The sequence below is a fragment of the Halyomorpha halys genome, unplaced genomic scaffold (genome assembly GCF_000696795.3).
Source record: "Halyomorpha halys isolate HHAL.00 unplaced genomic scaffold, Hhal_1.1 Scaffold318.1, whole genome shotgun sequence".
In the NCBI taxonomy this organism is placed as follows: domain Eukaryota; kingdom Metazoa; phylum Arthropoda; class Insecta; order Hemiptera; family Pentatomidae; genus Halyomorpha; species Halyomorpha halys.
Window position 1 is genome coordinate 258,994 of NW_027105968.1, and position 20,317 is coordinate 279,310.

Below are 20,317 nucleotides of genomic sequence, written 5' to 3' on the forward strand. Positions count from 1 at the left end.
TAGTCATACTTATTTGTGTTTCATTGACCGCACCCCCAACCATCTTCTCCTCATTTATCATCCACGGTCAACTATCTCTCATAATTAAAAATATTTGATGATCATAATAAGATGAGTGTAAAATTATTGAGTCTTAATTAAGTTGAATATATGGCTGTTGGTATGTGAGAGACAGTTTTTATCAATTTTTTGGTTAACAGAAGGGGTTCAAGATGTATCTAAATGGATTCAGAGATGAGCCTCTTTTGATAGTTAGAAACAGTTACTAAAATAGTGGTATGGTCAAAATCAAGCAGGCGTTAAACGGTTAATGTAAGATAATGTTAAGTTTTAAAGAAGTTCTGTACGATGTAAGGTGAAAGTATTTTGAAAGTAAGGTATTCTTAATGCGGTGAATATTGGAACTGATGATAAGATAAGGAAAAGCATTGATGTATAAGATTTTTGGCAATATTGATTTTTTGATGGTGACAATGCTGAGAAAAGTAGCTAACCATTCGGTGGACAAGGAACTGTTAGTATTCTTTATGATAAGGAGTAGGTGTAGAAAGGGGTGGGTGGGAAGAGCGAGTTTTTGTTTCAATGGTGAAATGAATGCGAGGGTGATAAGAGTTAAAAGAAGAACGGATATGAGGGTTTTTTCAGGATTTAGAATAAGAAAAAGATCGTTTACATATTTTTTGATAAATAAAATTTCGTTGGGGATAATGGAAACTTGGAGGTCGTTGAGTACTATGTTGGAGAGATCGGGGGCGAGTGAGTTTCCTATGGCGAGTTCAGAAATTTAATGAAAACATTGTCCCTGAAAAGTGAGATATCCGGATTTGCAACAAAGTTCGAGCGATTCTAAATACGAGGATTCATTAAGAGTGGTATGTGGTTCTATGGTAGAATAATTATTCCCCCACAATTTGGAATGGTTTATCGATGGGGATGGTAATGAAGAGGCTTTCAGCGTCAAATGAAGTTAGTGGGAATTGGAGGAATATTAATTGATCTCAAAATTGGATAGAGTTGTGGATGTTATAAAGAGGTGGGAAATTCGAGGAAATGGCTAAGTTTAGAGGAAGGAGCATTAATATTGAATATGATGGGGCTAAGAGGGTTGTCATGTTCGTGGATTTTGAGTAGTCCGTACAGTCGAGGAGGTAGTATTGTATTGAAGGTGGTTGGATATCATATTGCTAATACAGAAATGGAATAGTTCTTTGTCTTCCTCAGCGTTGTTAAACAGGTTACCTCTATCGATAGGAGTAGTTAAATTGGGTCAAGACTGGAAAGTTTAGTGGCGGAGGAGATATTGTGGACCCAGTTTTGACCTTTAGGGTAAATTTTGGTGGAATTTATATGTTCATAAATATGTTTAAATTTGGAGGTGAGTGAGAGTTTTTTACTTTGTTTTGTGGAGGTAAAAATGTTTTTAATGCCAAAATTTAATCATATATTATCATCACCAATTAAAAAAACTAACAATGAGGAGAAGGAATTAATTTTGTTATCTATGAAATTAATTTGCTGAATAGTCTCCTTAATTTTTAAATTTAGTAAGATATTTAAAAATTTTTTTTTAATAATTTATTTACAACTGTATACATATATACACATCAAGTAAATTTGCTGTAAGTGATATTATGACATGATACAAACATGTGAAGAATCCACCCATTGATAGAACTCCAAAAATATTTCTAAAGGAGATCTCGAGGCCATCTTCTTTTCAGACGCCTAGGAGGATTATTAGGTAGTGAAGGAGAAGCCAGGTTAGAAACGAGTTGGTTTGGGTGGTTGGGGAGTTTATTATGGAAGGATTGGTATCTGGTTCTGGCCAAATCGGCAACATAGCGGACATTGCAACATAGGTCCTGATGGATGATTTGATTTGTGACAAGGTAAAGAGCATTAAGGATTTTGGACTGTACGGATTGGATTCGAGAGGAATTAGATGGTTTAGTGGAGCCCCATAGTTCAATGCCGTATGTCCAGATAGGCCTTATAACAGTCATGTAGATCAGTCGTTAGTAATGGATTGGAAGTTTGGACCGTTTGTCTAATAAATGTTGTAATAGTCGGAATCGACGAGCAATTTCCTGTCTTTTCAGTCTTGTATGAGGATTCCATATCAGTCGTTTGTCCAGATTTAGTCCTAAGTAACGGATCTGTTCAACAGGAATAAGTGTGGTATTATTAAAAGATACTGTAGGGCATGACGAAGGTTTACGACGAAGGGTAAATGTGATTTGGTGGGATTTATTGGAATTTATTTTAATCCTCCAGTTTGGGCACCATTCTTCAAGGGTGGTGATGTGGGATTGGAGGGATTGGGATACAATGGAAGGATTATTATTTTTTTTAATTTAAATAAGGAATGAGATAAATGGGATTTCAGAGTATTGGATGTATAAAAATGTTTAACACTATTGTCAATAGATTTAGGAAAAATAGAGTTAACCTTACATTTAAATTCTCTGTTCTGTTTTATCTCCAAGGTTACATAAGTTATTAATGTGATACTTCTGGGAAGGGAATTGTAATTTTAAAAAAGAAAACGTGATAGCGTTAATTATCTAAGGAAACAATTGGAGGTGGATGGAGTGTATTAAGAATACGAACCGAATGGGGGTTCGTAGGTTCTTACGACAGGAAGAAAAAGTTTAGGAAGTAGAAGAGATCCAGAGTAGGCAGTGTGAAATAAAAAATATTTTGACCCTTGAACCTCTTGATAGTCACTCTGATAATACACTCCATCCACCTCCAATTGTTTCCTTAGATAATTAACGCTATCACGTTTTCTTTTTTAAAATTACAAGTCCCTTCCCAGAAGTATCACATTAATAACTTATGTAACCTTGGAGATAAAACAGAACAGAGAATTGCGTTCTGCGGTACTAGTACCGGGCGATGGGGCTGCCACCTCCCTACGCCCACCATTATCAATAATACTGCTTTTTTATGTGATTAGTAAAAAAGGAGAAACAATTTTTAAAGGATAGTTTTTGTATTTTGAGATTGTGTTTATTATATGACAAGGGCACTGAGCCTACAAAAGATAGTCTTAAATCAATTGTGATTAGTCACTGATTAAGGTTGTCTCCTTGATAATGGCTAAAGGGCCGAAACGTTGAAGGGTTATTGGATGAATATATATGATGTTATTTTTGATATTTTATATAATATTGTATAGATGTATATTTTATGTATGTTTACTGAATATTTTTCAGATTTTTATTGCATTTCCTAGGAGTGTTTTCCGCATAAAAATCCGGGCTGTGATTATGATTAGTATGCAAATTATATTCTTCAACCATGTACCTAGCGACAACTTGAGCGTGAGCATCAGATAGTGAGCTTTGTCACTACACTTATATTAATTTATTTTACTTTTATTTTGCAGGCAGTATAACTTGTGCGGCTTATCCACTTTCGCAAATCGACACAATTGATATTGTGACTGGAAACATCAGTAAAAACTCTGCTCTGAACCTTGTCGTTTTTGGCGTTAGTAACATTAAACGTTATATTTAACGTAAAACGGTGAAAAAATGTGAACCTAAACAATGAAAATTATTTCAGGAAAAGGATGAGCATTTGGAACTTATGGATGGTGTTTTGATCGATCTCTTGAACGCGAAGTGGAATGCTTTTGTTAAATTTAGGTATAGTAATAGTCCACTGAAAAGAAAAAGCAAAAAAGTAGAATACTAAAATTATTTGCAATTTTTACTTAATATTTCTTTTTTTCTAGGTTTTATAGACAGTTTTTCCTATTCCTATTTTATTTCTTGATTTCACTCATCTGTTTCACCCTCCGCCCTGGACCACCACCAGTGAAACCTATATCGAGTATCAACAGTACCAAGCCCAACGGAAATAACATAACTGCTGATTTGTCGCCAGAAAACCTAACAACTCTTCCAAAATGGATTTATAAAACAGAAATTAAAAAATACGATCCCGAAGACAACACTAGTCAAAACAGCAGGCTCAATGTAATATTACGTGAAGTCATTTTGACATCTTTGAAAGTTGAAGATATTGATAAAGTAGTTTCTTTTTCAAATGCAGAGACGCCAGACAATTCCAGGGAAGATGCGGAGGGGTTGGTTTGCAATGGCAATTCTATCCATTCCTGTATAGGAAATGGCTCGGACGTTATTTCTGTTTTTGGAAAAGGCAAAAGTCCCAAGGTTCCTAAACCTGGAGCTTCAGCCGACGATTTCGTAAGTTAATGCTTAAATATGATTTTATTTGTAATAAAATAAATTAATTAAGTTTATTGTTGAGGACTACTGTTAACTTTATAATTAAAAATAAAACTATAGCAAACCCATTTGGTAAACATTTCTGCAAAAATTGACCTACTGCCTCAGGTGGTGATCAGTCCAAGAAAAAAATATTTTGAGACTTCACTTACTTTCTTGGACTAATTAAGGAGTTTTTTTTTCCTGTCTAAAGGAGATTTCGAGGCCATCTTCTTTGCAGTCTAGGAGGATTATTAGGTAATGAAGTAGAAGCCAGGTTAGAAACAAGTGGGTTTGGGTGGTTGGGAAGTTTATCATGGAAGGATTGGTATCTATTTCTGAACATATGGAACATTGAGGTCCTGATGGATGACCTGAATTGTGACAAAGTAATGGGGATTAAGGATTTTGGACTGTAAGGATTGGATACAGGAGGAATTCAATGGTTTAGTGGGGCCCCGAAGCTCAACTCTGTATGTCCAGATAGGCCTTATTATAGTCATGTAAATCAGTGTCAATTTGTAATACATTGGAAGTTTAGACCGTTTATCTAGTAAATGTTGTAATAGTCGGAATCGATGAGCAATTTCCTGTCTTTTCATTCTTGTATGAGGATTCTATGTCAGTTGTTTGTCCAGGGGTAGTTGAAATGACATAATTGTATAAGTAACGGATCTGTTTGACAAGAATAAGTGGGGTATTATTAAAGGATACTGTGAGGTAGCAGGTTTTGGGTTTATGACAAAGGGTAAATGTGATTTGGTAGGATTTATTTTAATTCTTAACTTTTGGCATCATTTTTCAAGGGTGTTAATGTGGGGTTGGTGGGTTTGGGATACAAAGGAAGGGTCATTATTCATTGACAATGGATATGTGTCATCGGTATACGTGGTGAGAATAGTGTTAGGGTGTTAGGATGTCAGCTGTAAAAACTGTATAAAGGATAGGACCAAAGATACTACCCTGAGAAAAGAGGGATGAATAAGTGCTGAATTAGAAATAATGATTTTGAAAAATATATTTTTTTTCTTCTTTCCCTGTTGACAATTTATAAAATCAAACATTCTCGTTTTGAAACCACTTGAAAAAAAAAAACTATTTTGAAGCAAAACTTATTTTTTATTTATTTTTTAGAAAATTTCAGGACTTCATTAGGGTTAAGTACAAGTCAAGATAACAACCATGATAGAATAAATAAACAGGGCAATAACTTAAGAAAATAACAAATAGTAATATAATAAGGGAGCGGGTGATATAGGAGTTATAAACAATAAATAATATAATATAACATGATAACTAAAAGAATTGATTGTTTTTTTTAATATAAGAAAAAGTCAAACAAATTTGGAAATAAAAATTTAAATGGGGAAACAGAAAAAAAAAGAAACAGCTTACAAAATAGTTTAAGAAAGCATAATTTCTAAGGGAAAAAAAGGTATATTAGATTTCCTTTTTTTTTTTTTTTTTTATAACCCTGTCATTATTTTGGTATTTCTGTTCTATTTAGAATGATACGCCACATTTGAATTAATAATTTTAACCTTACACTATATTTTAAAATATTCAGCAATTAAAAATATCTGCCAAATATTTTAATATATTTTCTGGTTTCTGGACTAGCAGGAAGTTAATTCTCATTCACAGAAATAAAATACAATTGGTTAGTTGTTGACTTTATACCTTTATATATAGAGCAGATTATTTGGGGTACTGTCAGTGAAGTAGAGAACAAAAATAAGCAAAACTTTTTCTTTTTTTTTCATTGAGTTCTGTAGTTTTTGCCTGAATTTCAGTCCTTTATCAGTACTAACTCCCTTAGTTAATAATAATTTGGGTTTGAATCCGGATATTGCAGAAAATTAATTATTCTGTTATTGTAGTCATAAGTCAACCTAAAGTGTATCGAAGCCCTCCTGGGACACAACCAGCCTCTATTAAGTAGATACCTTTAACTAAGGGAAAACCTGGCAGTGGAGCATAATCATGAACATATCACCACCTTGCAACAATCATAACAACCTTTGTTCGAAAAACAGAGCTTTCTAACAAAATACCGAACCCCTGACTCTTAACAGGTTGTGATTGTACAGAGGGTTTTGAAAAAAGTTAAATATCAATTTTAAAAAATATTATATTAATTATTTATTATTGTAAATAAGTTATAAATGAGCAAACATTCAAAAAAATAAAATAGTAAAGATGAAATGTAGATGGTTTCGATGTTTCCTTGAAACGTAAATATAATTTCTTTCTGTTTATATTGAATGGTTTATTTTACTTTACTTCATATTGTATTTACATACAACCTAATAATATATTTAACATGGTTGTTGTATGTTATAGCTTAAAATAACATTTAAAAGACCATAATAATTATTTACTTCAACTTTTTTTTGTTCTTCTGTTTCAGAATCAATTTTTTTTTTATTTTATTTAGTTAAAAAATAACTTAAGATTACATAAAGATGATTCAGTGTTTTTGGCAAGTACATAATTCTGAATCCTGTAAAATATGATATTATAAAATTTACTAATTATTCAGCTTTGCAATCAGTTTTAAACTAAAACTGTGACATAAGGAGAGGGCATGAATAAGCATTGACAACAAATATTAAACCCTTCATTAGTTCTATTTATTTCATTCTTGCATTCCTCGAATCTTGAATTTCCGTCTGTTCTCCAAAAATGTTGTGATCCCAAGATGACTGACTTAAGTAGTCAATAAACTGATATAGCCATAGGTTGAGAAAGTGATGTAACTTATTAGTCAATAAAAATGAATTTTTAGGAATTTGACTTGAAGTAAATGAACTTTGATGTTTGAGTACAGTTTGATTTCAGGATTATGATGATACTTGGTGGGAAGAATTCGGGCAGTGCAGGTTACTTCAGGTCACTTCATACATTGAAATGACACGCCTAATATCAGAAGTAATGTTGGACATTGGAGCTTTGCTTTACATATTAGCTGCTTTGAGAGAAGCAAGATTTCTTGGCTGGAGCATGTTTGTGGAAAATTTGGTAATAATTATCACTCCCTACTAGGAAAATTAGAATATAATATAAAGAACAGATTTTTTTTTTTGTTCGGAAAATTTCAAAATAAAATTCAAAATCTAATAAGTATCTAGGCAGTATTTGACAAATCTAGACACCAACAGAACTAATATCTAATTGTCAAATCATATTTTTCATTATAAATCGTGAGAAATGGTTTTTCAACTGCTGCATTCTACAGGATTGTTAAATATATACCTAATGTTGACTAGAACACTATTCAGTCTAGTGAAATTGAAAAATAGGTATTTACTAGTATATTTCTTTTAAAATTTTTTGAGGTTTATTACTTCCATCATTTGCAATAAATTATTATTTATTTATTCATTAACAATTGTACAACGTTTCGGGACCACTGTCCCATATTCATGCACTATAAAAACCTATAACAATAATAAAAACTATATAACACCAATCTTCTACTTTATATATTTTATTTTATACAATAAAAGTCACCTCATGATTTCATATGGGAAATCATGTCCTCCATTTGTGCATCTTCACTTCTCTGTAGGAATTTACTAGTATATTTCATTTTTACCTTGAGCTTTACATTAATCTGTATAAATATAATCTTTGATAGACTGAAATTTACTAAAAGAGCTTTATTTTCTAATCATTTCCTTTCTAGATGACTGCACCTTCAAGAGTGATGTTTTTATTTTCTTGCTGTTTGATGCTGACAATGCCATTTTTAAGATTTACCTGCAATGAGGAAATTGAAGATATGATGGCAGTAATTATAATGCTCACGACTGCTCCCTATTTTCTGTTTTTCTGCAGGTAAATAGGAACTGAACAATGTACCTTTGTCATGAAAAATCATTTAAAACTATAAAAGTTAAAAAAAAAAAAATATTTTTCTAGAGGTTTCAAGACTGTCGGTCCATTTGTTGTGATGATATACAGAATGATCATGGGAGACTTGTTGAGATTTGCTACAATATATCTTGTTTTTGTGATGGGATTCGCTCAAGGTATCATTCAACATTACATCATTATAGTGATCTAAAAGAAATTGTTTGTGCTACATTGAGTGTTATGAAAATGGAAAGTATTTGCAAAAACAAATTATGGCCCTCCAAAGATTTCGGAACAATCTAAAATCATAAGGTGCCTCAATGAAGTTAATCATAGATTTTTTTCATAGAATTCAGGGATATAACAATATATTTCATGGAGGTAAAATATGATGGCTATGAAAATTATTTATGAGGAAAGTGCATTTCATATCATTTTTAAATTTTGAAACGGTGATTTTTATGGATTTTAGAATATAAGAAATCCTGTGTAATCGAGAGTAATCAGCAAAAAATTTCCAATATTGGCAATAATCGAATATGTCTAAAAATATGTAGTCAATGCCATTAACACTCAGTATTTAATGTAATATTTTTAGGTTAAAATGGTCAAAATGAGGCGCCATATATGAGGAGAAGATGGCTGGAGAGTGCGGTCAGAATATAACACTAATAAGTTGAAATAACTTATTTAATATTGCCGTTTCGGCCAGAATTTCTAGCCTTCATCAGGGCTAAAAAACAAAGAACAAGATAACAACCAATGAATACAAAAATAAAAAAGAAAGTATAAACAGAATGACATAAAGTAAATAATTGTACAGAATGAAATTAGTAAAAATAAAGTGATGAAAGAAGTGGAAAATAAAATGTATATATAGGTAATTGAATAAGTAAGTACAAATTACATAATTAAGCAAATAAAATGAAAATTTGAAGCTTATACAATGCAAAGGAATATGAACATTTTAGTTTATTAATAATTTAAAAATTAAAATTATGGAAAGAAAAAAAAGTAAATATAGAAAAATAAAATTGAAAGGAAGAAAATATATGTAACTAATGAAATATGTAATCATAATATTAGAATAAAGAAACAAAATATAAAGTTAAGTTAGACAAAAGAAGTGAATAGAAAAAAAAAATTGTTTTCTTCATTTCATTAGTTAAATATATTTTCTTTCTCTCAATTTTATTTTTTGTTTATTTATTTAATTTTTTTTCTTTCCATGATTTAATTTTTAAATTATTAATAAACTAAAATGTTTGTATTCCTTTGCATTATATAACTTCAAATTTTTATTTTATTTCCTTAATTATGTTATTTTTACTTACTTATTCGATTACCTATACATACATTTTATTTTTCACTTCTTTCATCACTTTATTTTTATTAATTTCATTCTGTACAATTATTTACATTATGTCATTTTGTTTATATTTTCTTTTTTCTTTTTGTATTCATTGGTGTTGTTATCTTGTTCTTTGTTTTTTAGCCCTGATGAAGGCTAGAAATTCTGGCTGAAACATTTTCACTATTAAATAAGTTATTTAAACTTATTTGTGTTATATTCTGACCATTCCCTCAACCATCTTCTCCTCATATATTATCCATGGTCAAGTATCTTCTCATCATTATGAGGCACCTTATAAATTGAGATTTTTCCCAAAAAATATCCTTCATTCTCCGAGAAATCCCCACAATTTTTTTTTAAACCAGTCGAGTTCAATCATTCTTTTTTTTTCTTTTCAGCATATTATATAATTTTCCTGTCATTTGATAACCCTCTAACACCTGAAGGAGTTGATGATTCAGTCAGCAATCCTATTCCGAACCCAATGGAAGCAGTCATGGCAATGTTCTTTATGTCAATGACAAGTTTTGGCGATTATTATCCAGCTCTAGAGAGGACAGCTCATGAATTTTGTGCAAAGGTAAATAAAACCGTTAGTGTAACTAGATATAATTGTTCAGAGATGATTAATTTCTGTTGTGAGTAAAACGTTGATATTGGCTCTACATCATGGTATTTATTATACTATATGGATATATTTGGGATTTAGCATATTTTCAGCTACCATTCCCAAGGCTCACCAAATATCCTGGAGGCAGTGCCAGATAGTCCACAGGAGATACCTATCTATAAATCAGATACCGACCAAGTGTAAAAATTAAAAAACAACATTTAATTTTAATCAAAGTTTAACACTATTATCATTACTATTTAAGGCATCTAACTGGCCAAATTTTAGTATTTCATTTTTTTTAAATTTCTGTGTTGAGCAGTGTTTCCGTAATATACCTATCTATTCCTGTGGCCATTGCTCTTTGTGATATGAACTGAGAGTAATTTATTTTTGTGATTGTATTTGAGAACGGTATAAAAAGATGGTTCAAATCCAGAAAAGCTTATGTTTTATTTTCATGAACTGCTAAATAAAACTCATCTTTCAGAAGAGACCAAAGAATGTAATAATCATGCAAATTCATTTCAAAACAATAAAATTAAATAGTGCTGTCACTACAAGATCCTGTAAGTATGTCATATAAGACTGTGGTGTCTGAGAGTGTTCAGGTGTCACCTTAGAAATCTCAACGAAATTTATTTTGTGACAGACCAACAGAATGAATCTCAACCTTCCCATTCTGGCTGTAACAGGTTGGTTGTCAGTGAATAACCCTTACTTCTTGTCATAGCTGGAATAAATGAGAATTTTAAACCAAATAAACAAATGAAGAATGTGCCATACAACAAACCTATTAGATTAAAACCCTACAGTGTCCTGTCCCAGTTTGAATTCTCTCTGAGGTACATTAGAGGAACAAACTTAAAGCTGCTCGAATTGAGTGTTTTTTCTTCCATTATTGTTGACTAAAAAATGGTTCGATTTTACTCCTATATTTTAATTTCTTAACTATTCTGTGAATATTAATGAGTTATATATTAATAATTATCTTAATTTTATATTTTTTCTTTAAAGATTATTAGAAACACTAATTTTTAGAATTATTTTGAACTTATAAAAATACAAGCTGAGTCACAGCCTCTTGATACAACTTAACCTCTCAAATAAATAATTAATATAAGGAATTAGCTATATATAACCACTATAAATCTCATTAAACGTTTCGATTACTTTGGGTTTATGAAAATCAACTTGCTTAAAAAAAAAATTGGTGCATCTATATTTTTGAAAATATTGAAGGTAAAGATTTCTACCAGGGCTCAATTTGGAGCTCCTTAGGCTAAATATACTGAATTTTAGTGATTCTTTTTTCAAGAGATGGCAGCACTTGTGAAGCGACTTTACCTTTTGACAAGTAACTTAGTAGTCAGGTTTTATTGAAAATGTAATTTTAGGAAAATATTTCTACAATATATTCTAAGACATTTCTAGTTATAATAAATTCAAAGAATTATTTATTAATTCTTCTATATCTTATTTTCTGAAAGTGTGAAACAGCCAATAGTTGTGAATAATTTCAAAAAATTAAAATATCCATTAAAAATTATTTAATAATAATAAAAACACAGCCAATAGGCTAAAATATCATATTATACTAAAAATAAATAAACAATAATAACTAATACTAATTAGACAGTAAGCAAAAAAAAATAAATGCATACAAATTTAGTTTCAAAATTAGTTTAGAAATAAATAATAACAGAAAAAAAAATCACAATTTCACTTTGAGAAAGTTGGTTTGTGTAGTCTTGAGTTACCTGCCAAGCTGTAACCATCTCACCCATAAATATTAGCAAATATATCCCACTATAAAAAAAAAAAATTAATACTATTTTGTGTAGTTAGTTGTTTTCAAGACATTGAGCCCTGAATAAAAAATGAGCAAAATTTTTAAATTTTGCTTCTATAAAATTAACTTTCGAAGTTGCACTATTTCAATAATTCAATAATTAATTTTTAAGGATGTGTTACAGGTTTCAATTCCACTGAACTAATTTAATTTGAGTTTAATATGTTAACTTTTTTTTTTCTTACAAGCCCCATGGATCTGGGTTTGATGTATAGTGGGTTGGTAACTATATTTATATTTGTTAACCGATCTATGAATTCACACTTCATGTACAATAAAATAATACTTTTGTGAGAGTGAGAAAATCTGTTAGGGCAGAATAATATATTTACTTCAACAAAATGACTCAATGATTTCATCATTTAATTATTATAAATAAGTTCATATAATACAAAATAATTATATTCATTGCTATTGAATCGTTTTCAGCTTTGTTTTGTGATATACATGGCAATAGTAGCAATCCTATTGGTGAACATGTTAATTGCTATGATGGGGAACACTTATCAGAAAATTGCGGAAACCAGAAATGAATGGCAGAGACAGGTATGAGACATTTCTATGATTCCATATTTAATAAATCATTCATTTTTTTTTTCTGAATTTAAATTATACTAAAATAATTTAGTTAAGTTAGTCAGAACTGTAAATAGTTATTTTCAATTTTAAAGGTTTTGTATAAAATTATCTGATTTCATCCCAAAAATTATTGAACTAAATTTGATATATATTCATGGAATTTTTTTTAAAAAAAGACCACATTCATTGGTGTTTTCGAACATTTAAATATATATAAAATATAATCTTAGGGCCCGGATGCGAGAATGGTAATTAGTGAAGAAGGAAAAATGGTGAACTTTTTGGGCTCTATAAGGAATGTAGCATCTCCTCGTACAGAAGGGTACTGAGAGTTAAATGACTTGGCCATTTAATGAGGATGAGCGAGGAAAGAGTGGCTCATAGACTGTACAGTTACGTTCCGGATGGTGTGCGGCAACGTGGTAGGCCGAAGGGCCGATGGAGGGATGCTGTGAGGTGGGATCTGCGACAACTGAGGATCCCAGTTACCCTTACAGAAGATAGAGAAAGATGGTTGGCGGCCGTTGAGCAGGCCAAGGGCAGCCTCATGCGCCTGTTGTGTCAGTAAAAGAATAAGATGAAGAAAATATAATTAAGACTGAAATGATTCATTCATTTCCAAAGTTAACTATTATTTGGGGATTAAATATTTAAAAAATACTTTGTACAAAAGTTAGTCAAGTTAAACCAAAATTTGTGATTTTATATTTATTTTATTTATTAGAACAACAGGACAAAATTCATAATATAATAACAGAACACACTGAATGTAACAAACAACTAATAAAATACATAGTAAAACTGAAACAAATAATAAAAACAGATAGAAAAGGTTACTTAATGTAAAATGTAAAACACATATAAATTAAATGACTAGCTTAATTTAAAACATAAAAGTACTTTAAAGCATAAAAATAATTTAACTTAATTCACAGAATCACAACAATTGAAATAAAATAATGACATACAAAGTTGAAAATAAATTAAGTATTACATTACATTACTTAATTTATTGTTATATATATTACTTGTTTTGTTTGTTGTTGTTTTATTTTTATTTGTTTCTCAGAATTAAACGTATATTTAATTTTCTTTTTCAGCCTGATGAAGGCCTGAAATTCAGGTCGAAACATTGGCACAAATAAATTGGTTTTGTTTATTTTTGTATCTTTGATGACCTAATCCCTGACCATCTTCTCCTCATAAATGTAAACTTTATAAAAAAAGAATTACATAAAAAAATAATATATGAAACATACACAATCAATTTAAATTGTTTTACACTACAGATCAATTAATTGTACAGTAATTAAAATCAACTTATTGTTCAAAAAACTTATTGTTTGCTTTCTTTTGTATACTATTACTAATAGGAGAACGATAGGTATAATTATTTTTAGTAAAAGGAAGATTAAAGGTCTTAGAATGTCTCACATAATAAACAGGGATACTAAAATTCATGAGTTTTAAATGTTTCAGAAGTTAATTTTTAAATTTAATGATTTATGTATAAATACAAGTAACTTTTCGCTCTGTTCTGCCACTATACACAAGACTGTGGTTATATGTGGTTTGATACTAGCCTGGGTGAGTTGACTTTTATTTCATTTTGGCCCCACGGAATGAATACTCTACCTTCCCACTATGGTTAGATTAGAACAGGATGGTTACCTCTAGGATTACCTTTCTCCTACTCCTCACTATATGTCTGAAATGGCCAGGAAAAGGGTAAATAAAAAAAAATCCATTGGAAGATTCCAAATTCAATTGTTTCAAAAATTCAGATGATCCACTTTGAAAGATCAATTTAATTTTTAGTTTAAAAAATCTTGAAAAACTGTGCTGGACATTTTCTAATCCAGAAATTGGATATATGACCACACTGTAGACGAAAATTCGAGATTAGGATGAACGAGAGTAGAATATAAACACTTCACTGTATTAATATTTTTTAAGCCTTTACTAAACCTCATAATAAAACCAACCATTCTATGAATTTTTTAAAAATCTTTTCATTTAAAATGATAATTTAAATATATCTAATATGTTTAATTTAGTGGGCCAGAATAGTGCTAGTGGTTGAAAGAGGAGTAAGTCCTTCAGAGAGATTAACTAAGCTGATGTGGTACTCACAGCCTATGTCAGATGGAAGAAGAGCATTGGTGTTAAGGTTAAACCAATCGGTAAGTTGGTTGTAATACATTTTTATAAATCGTTTATATAAGTGATCAATCTATATTTAATTTTCATGGACTGAAAACAATTGTAGTCATTACAAATATGTATATTGGTCAACGATCATTAATTATGTATTCGAGAACGTTTTTTGATATAAGGCTGCACTCAACTTGTATTTTAATATTATTACTTCTAATTATCTTAAGAAAAAATTTAAAAGGATAATTATAAATATAAAACTCATTAATGGTTATCGCAAAGGGACTCCTACACACTCAGTTGGAATAACAGTCATTCAAAAGTAAAACTAAATCCATCGCTTAGACCCCTACAGTATCAGTCTGACTTATGTGTACTTGTATATAAGATATTGAATAGTAAGAATCTTGTGCAATGTCTCTTTCGGAAGAAGAAAACTATGAAAAAAAAATTTTTTTTTTGTTGCTATGAAAATTTGTATTTTAGAGGTTGTAATAAATAATTTAAATTCTGTGCCTGCTAAGAATACAACAATTTAATAAAAGGTAAGGAATCTATAAAGAAAATAGTCTTGGCTTTTCCAGAAATTGGATGTCTCTTTTTTCATTTATTTTTATTTATCCAATTTTTATATAATTTATTTATCTTTATTTATTTGCTTGTTTTTACTTCAAGAAATAATTAATAATAAGGAACCATCATTATTTTCTATATAAAAATAGAACATGAATAATATATTTAATTTAGATACAATATGAATAAATAACACCACATATATTTTAATTATGATCCCTCATTTGCATTATGGATCAAAAGACCTACATTATACTAACTAAAACAACATATTAATATATATCAGTAATTTGCTTTGACTAATCTGGAAATAATACATATCATAATATAATACAATATATAATATTACCAATCTTTATATTATACAATCTTATCTTATCTCTAAAACAGATACTTATAGTGAGTATATTGGTTAATTTACAACATGTCAAATCTCCATAGAGGAAATCATACAAAAATAATATCAACAGATATCAAAATCAACAAAAATAATAGAAGGGATATAGGGGGAATAGCTCGCAATGAAATGTATTTATTTTTTTCAAATTTACAAAATTAAAGGTACTTTAGAGGAATCTTTTTTAAAAAATTTTCATTTCAGCAATTTCAGACTACTTCAATGAGGATTAGACCTAGCTGATATTAAATAACACTTAATAGTAAATTGACATTAATATGGCAAGTTTAATCAAAGTCGTTAGAGCTGTTTCTGAAAAAATTGATTCTATAAAATGGAACTTCCAGTATTCAAGTCGATTTTATCAAAACCGTTACTGCCACATCCTAGGTATATACCAGCTATAAATATGCAATTCCAGTTTCCTACGACTTTTCGTTTTTGTGCCAGGCTCTTAACATACACACCATTTTGGGAGATTTAGTTATTTAGACTTAGGGGACTGAAAAATGTGTATTTCACAATACTCCCCCTCACTATATATTTCATACATAGTTAAATAAATGTAAAAAAATTAACAAAATAAAGAGAAAAATATATTTAGTTAATATTTTATAAAAGAATAATTAAGGTATATTTAAAAAATGATCATAAGCAAGCCAAGTTAAAGACCAGTAAATCCAATCACAATATCATAATAATGAATATATTTTTTTTTATAGGAGGAAGACAAAGAAGAAATGAAAGAGATTCTAGAAATGAAAAGAATTCATAACAGAATGGTCCAGAAAAGGAAAGAAAGAGAAATGTCCACTACCAAAAGTCCAAATTTGATAAATCTGAACAGTCCAATTGAAAACACCAAAAACAAAAATCCATTTAGTTAATTCAGTTAACTACAACAGAAAAACTTTTTCATAAAACTAAATGGTAAAACTAATAAAAATATAACAAAGAAACTTTTAAAAAAATGTTAGTGTTTTGTTCCAAATAAATAGTACAAGACTATCCTAAGAAGTTAAAACTAGCCATAAAATGTTTTTTGGTGTATCTAAAATCTTCTATTATAATTATTTAACAGTAAAATATTACAATCGGACAATGTCCTTAATTTGATCTTGAATTTGTTTCTTTTAAAAGCTAAAATTGAAACAAACATACTAGAAATATTACTTATTTACAGATAATAGATTCTAATTGATTAAAAATAACAATAGTTATTAATTTTTTATTGGTCAGGTAGTTAAGTTGTACCAAGTTAATTTTTTATAGAATTGACAGAGAAAAACCCTTAAAAACCATCAGAAACACAATTTCAGATATTTTTAAAATTCATATATGGTATATATGTGTCATTCTCACTGAAAGTTACAATATCGAATTATAAATTTCAAAAAATTAAAAATTGCTCCTAACTGTCTGAAATCATTTTTATGCACTAAAACATTTGCTTAACCATCAACAATGTATATTCATGCGCTTCCATTGGTAGAAGCATTTATTTTGAAGATAAAATAATAAATAGGAAAAGATCTAGGACGTGGAATAACAGTGTTTAGGAAATAATGCCATTTTATAACTAAATGTCATTCTCCTTGTCCATATCATCTTTTGTTAGTGGCATGACAAAGGTGAGGAAGGACTGAAGTGTTAGTTCATGGTGGAGGACTTGTTTAAATCAACATTTTAGCAAAAGAATTACACACATAAATAAAATGTTTATTGTTAAATTAATAGTTAAAAATTGATATTAGTAAAATAATGAAACAATAAATAAAATAAAAAATTTTTTTTTATTCGTGCATGTCATACATTAATAAAGACAGAAGGTCTACTTTTTTATCTGGATCCAAACAGAAATAAGTTAAAATTAGAAACTAATATAGAATAATAAATAAAGTTTTACAAAAAATCTACAGCATGAATAAATAAAAATTAATTTCTCAGTTTGAGAAACTTCAATATTTAATATAATTATCACTGTAATTATGTAATTAAGGTACTATTAGAACACTATTAATTGTATTTTAAAGGACCTTTAATTTTATGTTGAAGTAACAGAAATAATAACAGGCTGTGATGTAGTCAATTAGAAATACAAAAGACTGTGAAACATAGCATTATAAAATAAAATCAAATTAGATAAAATAATGTGCTATCAAATCAGTCTGTAACTTCATAGAGTTCTTTAAAAATGTAAGTTTAACTTTCTTTTATGTAGATAATTATAAAAATAAATAAATATTAAAAATTGCATTAGTTTTGAATTTATTCCAATAAAATGTTTCTTATTTAAGAATTTTACTATTGCCTACCGCCTTTGATACAAAGGTTTGTAATAAATTAGAAAAAATGAAATTAGAGTTATAGACTCTTTAACTACATATGCATAATTAAGAATTATTGCAGCAATAATACAAGAATAAGTAAAATTATAATCATATTACATATATAGAAATAATTGACCGTATAATTTCAAATTATGAAGAAGATGGTTAGGGTTTCAGTCAAAAGAGAAACAAAAATAGTTAAAAACTATTTATTTTGTAATGTTTCACCCCACTTTGTTGAGCTTCATAAGGGCTGTTTAAGTTAATAGCTTTAGGTACTTAAGCGACGTGCAAAGTCAGAAAATAAATAGTTTTTAACTATTTTTGTTTCTCTTTTGACCATAACCCTGACCATCTTCATAATTTAAAATTAAAATCATTCTTGTTTTACCTATTGAATTGTTTTCCCAATAAAGATTAATCTAACTGCTTCATAAGATTTATCTTCGGTATTCCCAGATGATCTCATATCTCTTACTGTTTTTCCAAGCTAACTTGGCTCTATTCTAATGTCAGAAGACAATAACATCTGGGTGAATTCATATTCCAATCCTTAACCCAGCAGGAGTGTCTTTTTTGTCCTGTAATGGGTGTCCTGTGAGCATTTATCTCATGGTATATGATTTGTACTATTTTTTTGTATAATTGGATGTGATGATAAAAATCTTTATGATTATTTTCAATGCAATTAGAAATTGAAATTGCAAATTGTAGCTTTTTTATTGGAGGCTGAAGAATCCAGAATTCGTAAAAGATCTAAGACCTTCTTGCCCCGGCTCATGATTTAAAAAAGGAAATTGCCATATAGGATCAAAGGTTTTCAAGCTGCAATTCAGGACATCACTTGGAAATATTTGATGATTGAAAATGATTTAATTTTTATTTTAATAATCAACATTTTTTAAATGTTATTTTAGTACAAGAATGTAGTAGATCATACTATATATGATAGTTTAAATGAGCCAAGAAGGCTGTGGAAGTGAGAATGGGATTCTTGGTTTGGTGGCGGAAGGGAAAGGTTCTCCAGAAGACGTCACAGGAGGACTATTGAGTTTTAGATTAGTGAGAGGGGAAATAGTGTTGCGGAGGACAAATGAAGAGTTAGTTTTCATCTCTGATATAAAAGAGTACTAATGAGAATCTATTGTGAATAATTGTAAAGGTAATCAGTTCCCGCAGTTCCAAATAATCACTTGCGATGTCACCCTGAATAAAATTGAAAATCGTAGTATTTTTTATCTTTTATTTAGTTTTAATATCTGATTTTTATTTTTATGTAAATAAATGTCAAAGAATTCCAACTTGAACATTTATTACAAGAACTAGCTGTTCAGTTAAGTTTTAAGTTTCAATTTTAAGGACTCCTCTGTTAGCTATATTAACAATTATAAAATTAAATTTGTACTGCTACAACCAATGAAGGGTCAGGAGTCCAGTACTTTGTAAGGGAGTACTTTTACTACACGAACGGTCGTGTAAGGAGGTGGTTTGGGCAGAATAACGCTCGACCGCCAGATTTTTACCCAATTAAGGAGGCTGGGTGGACCCCAGGAGGGTTCCAGAACCCACAAGAGTTGACTCATGGCTACAGGGTAACAGAAAACAATTTTCTGCCCAGCCGGATTCAAACTCGAGTCCTTGGAGTTAATAGCCATGGTCCTTACCCCTTGGCTATCCGCACTTCCATTTCAACAATTACATAACATTTTCTCTCTGTGATTAAAGGCAATTTTTATGGATAACTAGTCACTGTGATGTCAATACAGAAGAGGATAAATTGCCAAAAGAGGATAACAATAAACAGCCAGATGCTGCCATACATTGTATGAAGACTTAACTTCCAAAATGATATAAAATCTTATGGTTTGGGTTATTTTTGCAAGAAAATGCCACATACATCAGCAAAAAGGTTTGATAAAAGTAAAAACAGGAGAGAAAAGACAAAAAAATTAAATAAATATATAAAGATCATAAATAATAAACTTATAATGGAAGAAATGCAATCTGCCAATCTCTTTGGCAGGAGCCGAGTAATCCTAGATATTCGCGGGTTAAAAAAATAAATAAATTTGTTTGTAAAATAGAGGCGAGGTTTAATTGTGTGTAGATATTATTATTATTATTGTGAACAATATTTATTAAAAATTTAGGAACAATTTTGTTTACCTCAACATAAGTGATAAGCTTTTCTTGAACAAATACAATGGTTTCTTAGGTTTGAGGTTGCCTTCAAAATAAAGAATTTCCTCTATCTTTCCTCACCAAAGGCAGGGGAATTTCATATTATTATTTATTAATATATGGTGTTAAGTTATGATTAAATTTCATATTATTATTTATTAATATATGGTGTTAAGTTATGATTAAAT

The 20,317-nt window shown here is 29.6% G+C and overlaps 1 protein-coding gene across 1 annotated transcript in view; it reads left to right on the forward strand.

The window, feature by feature from the left end:
- Nucleotides 1-17,722, forward strand: part of nan (transient receptor potential cation channel subfamily V member nanchung) — a 69,053-nt gene extending 51,331 nt beyond the window's left edge. The window contains exons 8-17 of the mRNA XM_014421401.3: nucleotides 3,392-3,495; nucleotides 3,571-3,653; nucleotides 3,743-4,217; nucleotides 7,080-7,259; nucleotides 7,927-8,078; nucleotides 8,163-8,272; nucleotides 9,849-10,030; nucleotides 12,342-12,458; nucleotides 14,549-14,674; nucleotides 16,341-17,722. Of these exons, the coding sequence (XP_014276887.1) occupies nucleotides 3,392-3,495; nucleotides 3,571-3,653; nucleotides 3,743-4,217; nucleotides 7,080-7,259; nucleotides 7,927-8,078; nucleotides 8,163-8,272; nucleotides 9,849-10,030; nucleotides 12,342-12,458; nucleotides 14,549-14,674; nucleotides 16,341-16,505 (1,694 nt within the window). The 3' untranslated portion in view covers nucleotides 16,506-17,722. The remainder of the gene's footprint in view (nucleotides 1-3,391; nucleotides 3,496-3,570; nucleotides 3,654-3,742; nucleotides 4,218-7,079; nucleotides 7,260-7,926; nucleotides 8,079-8,162; nucleotides 8,273-9,848; nucleotides 10,031-12,341; nucleotides 12,459-14,548; nucleotides 14,675-16,340) is intronic.
- The last annotated feature ends 2,595 nt before the right edge of the window (nucleotides 17,723-20,317 follow it).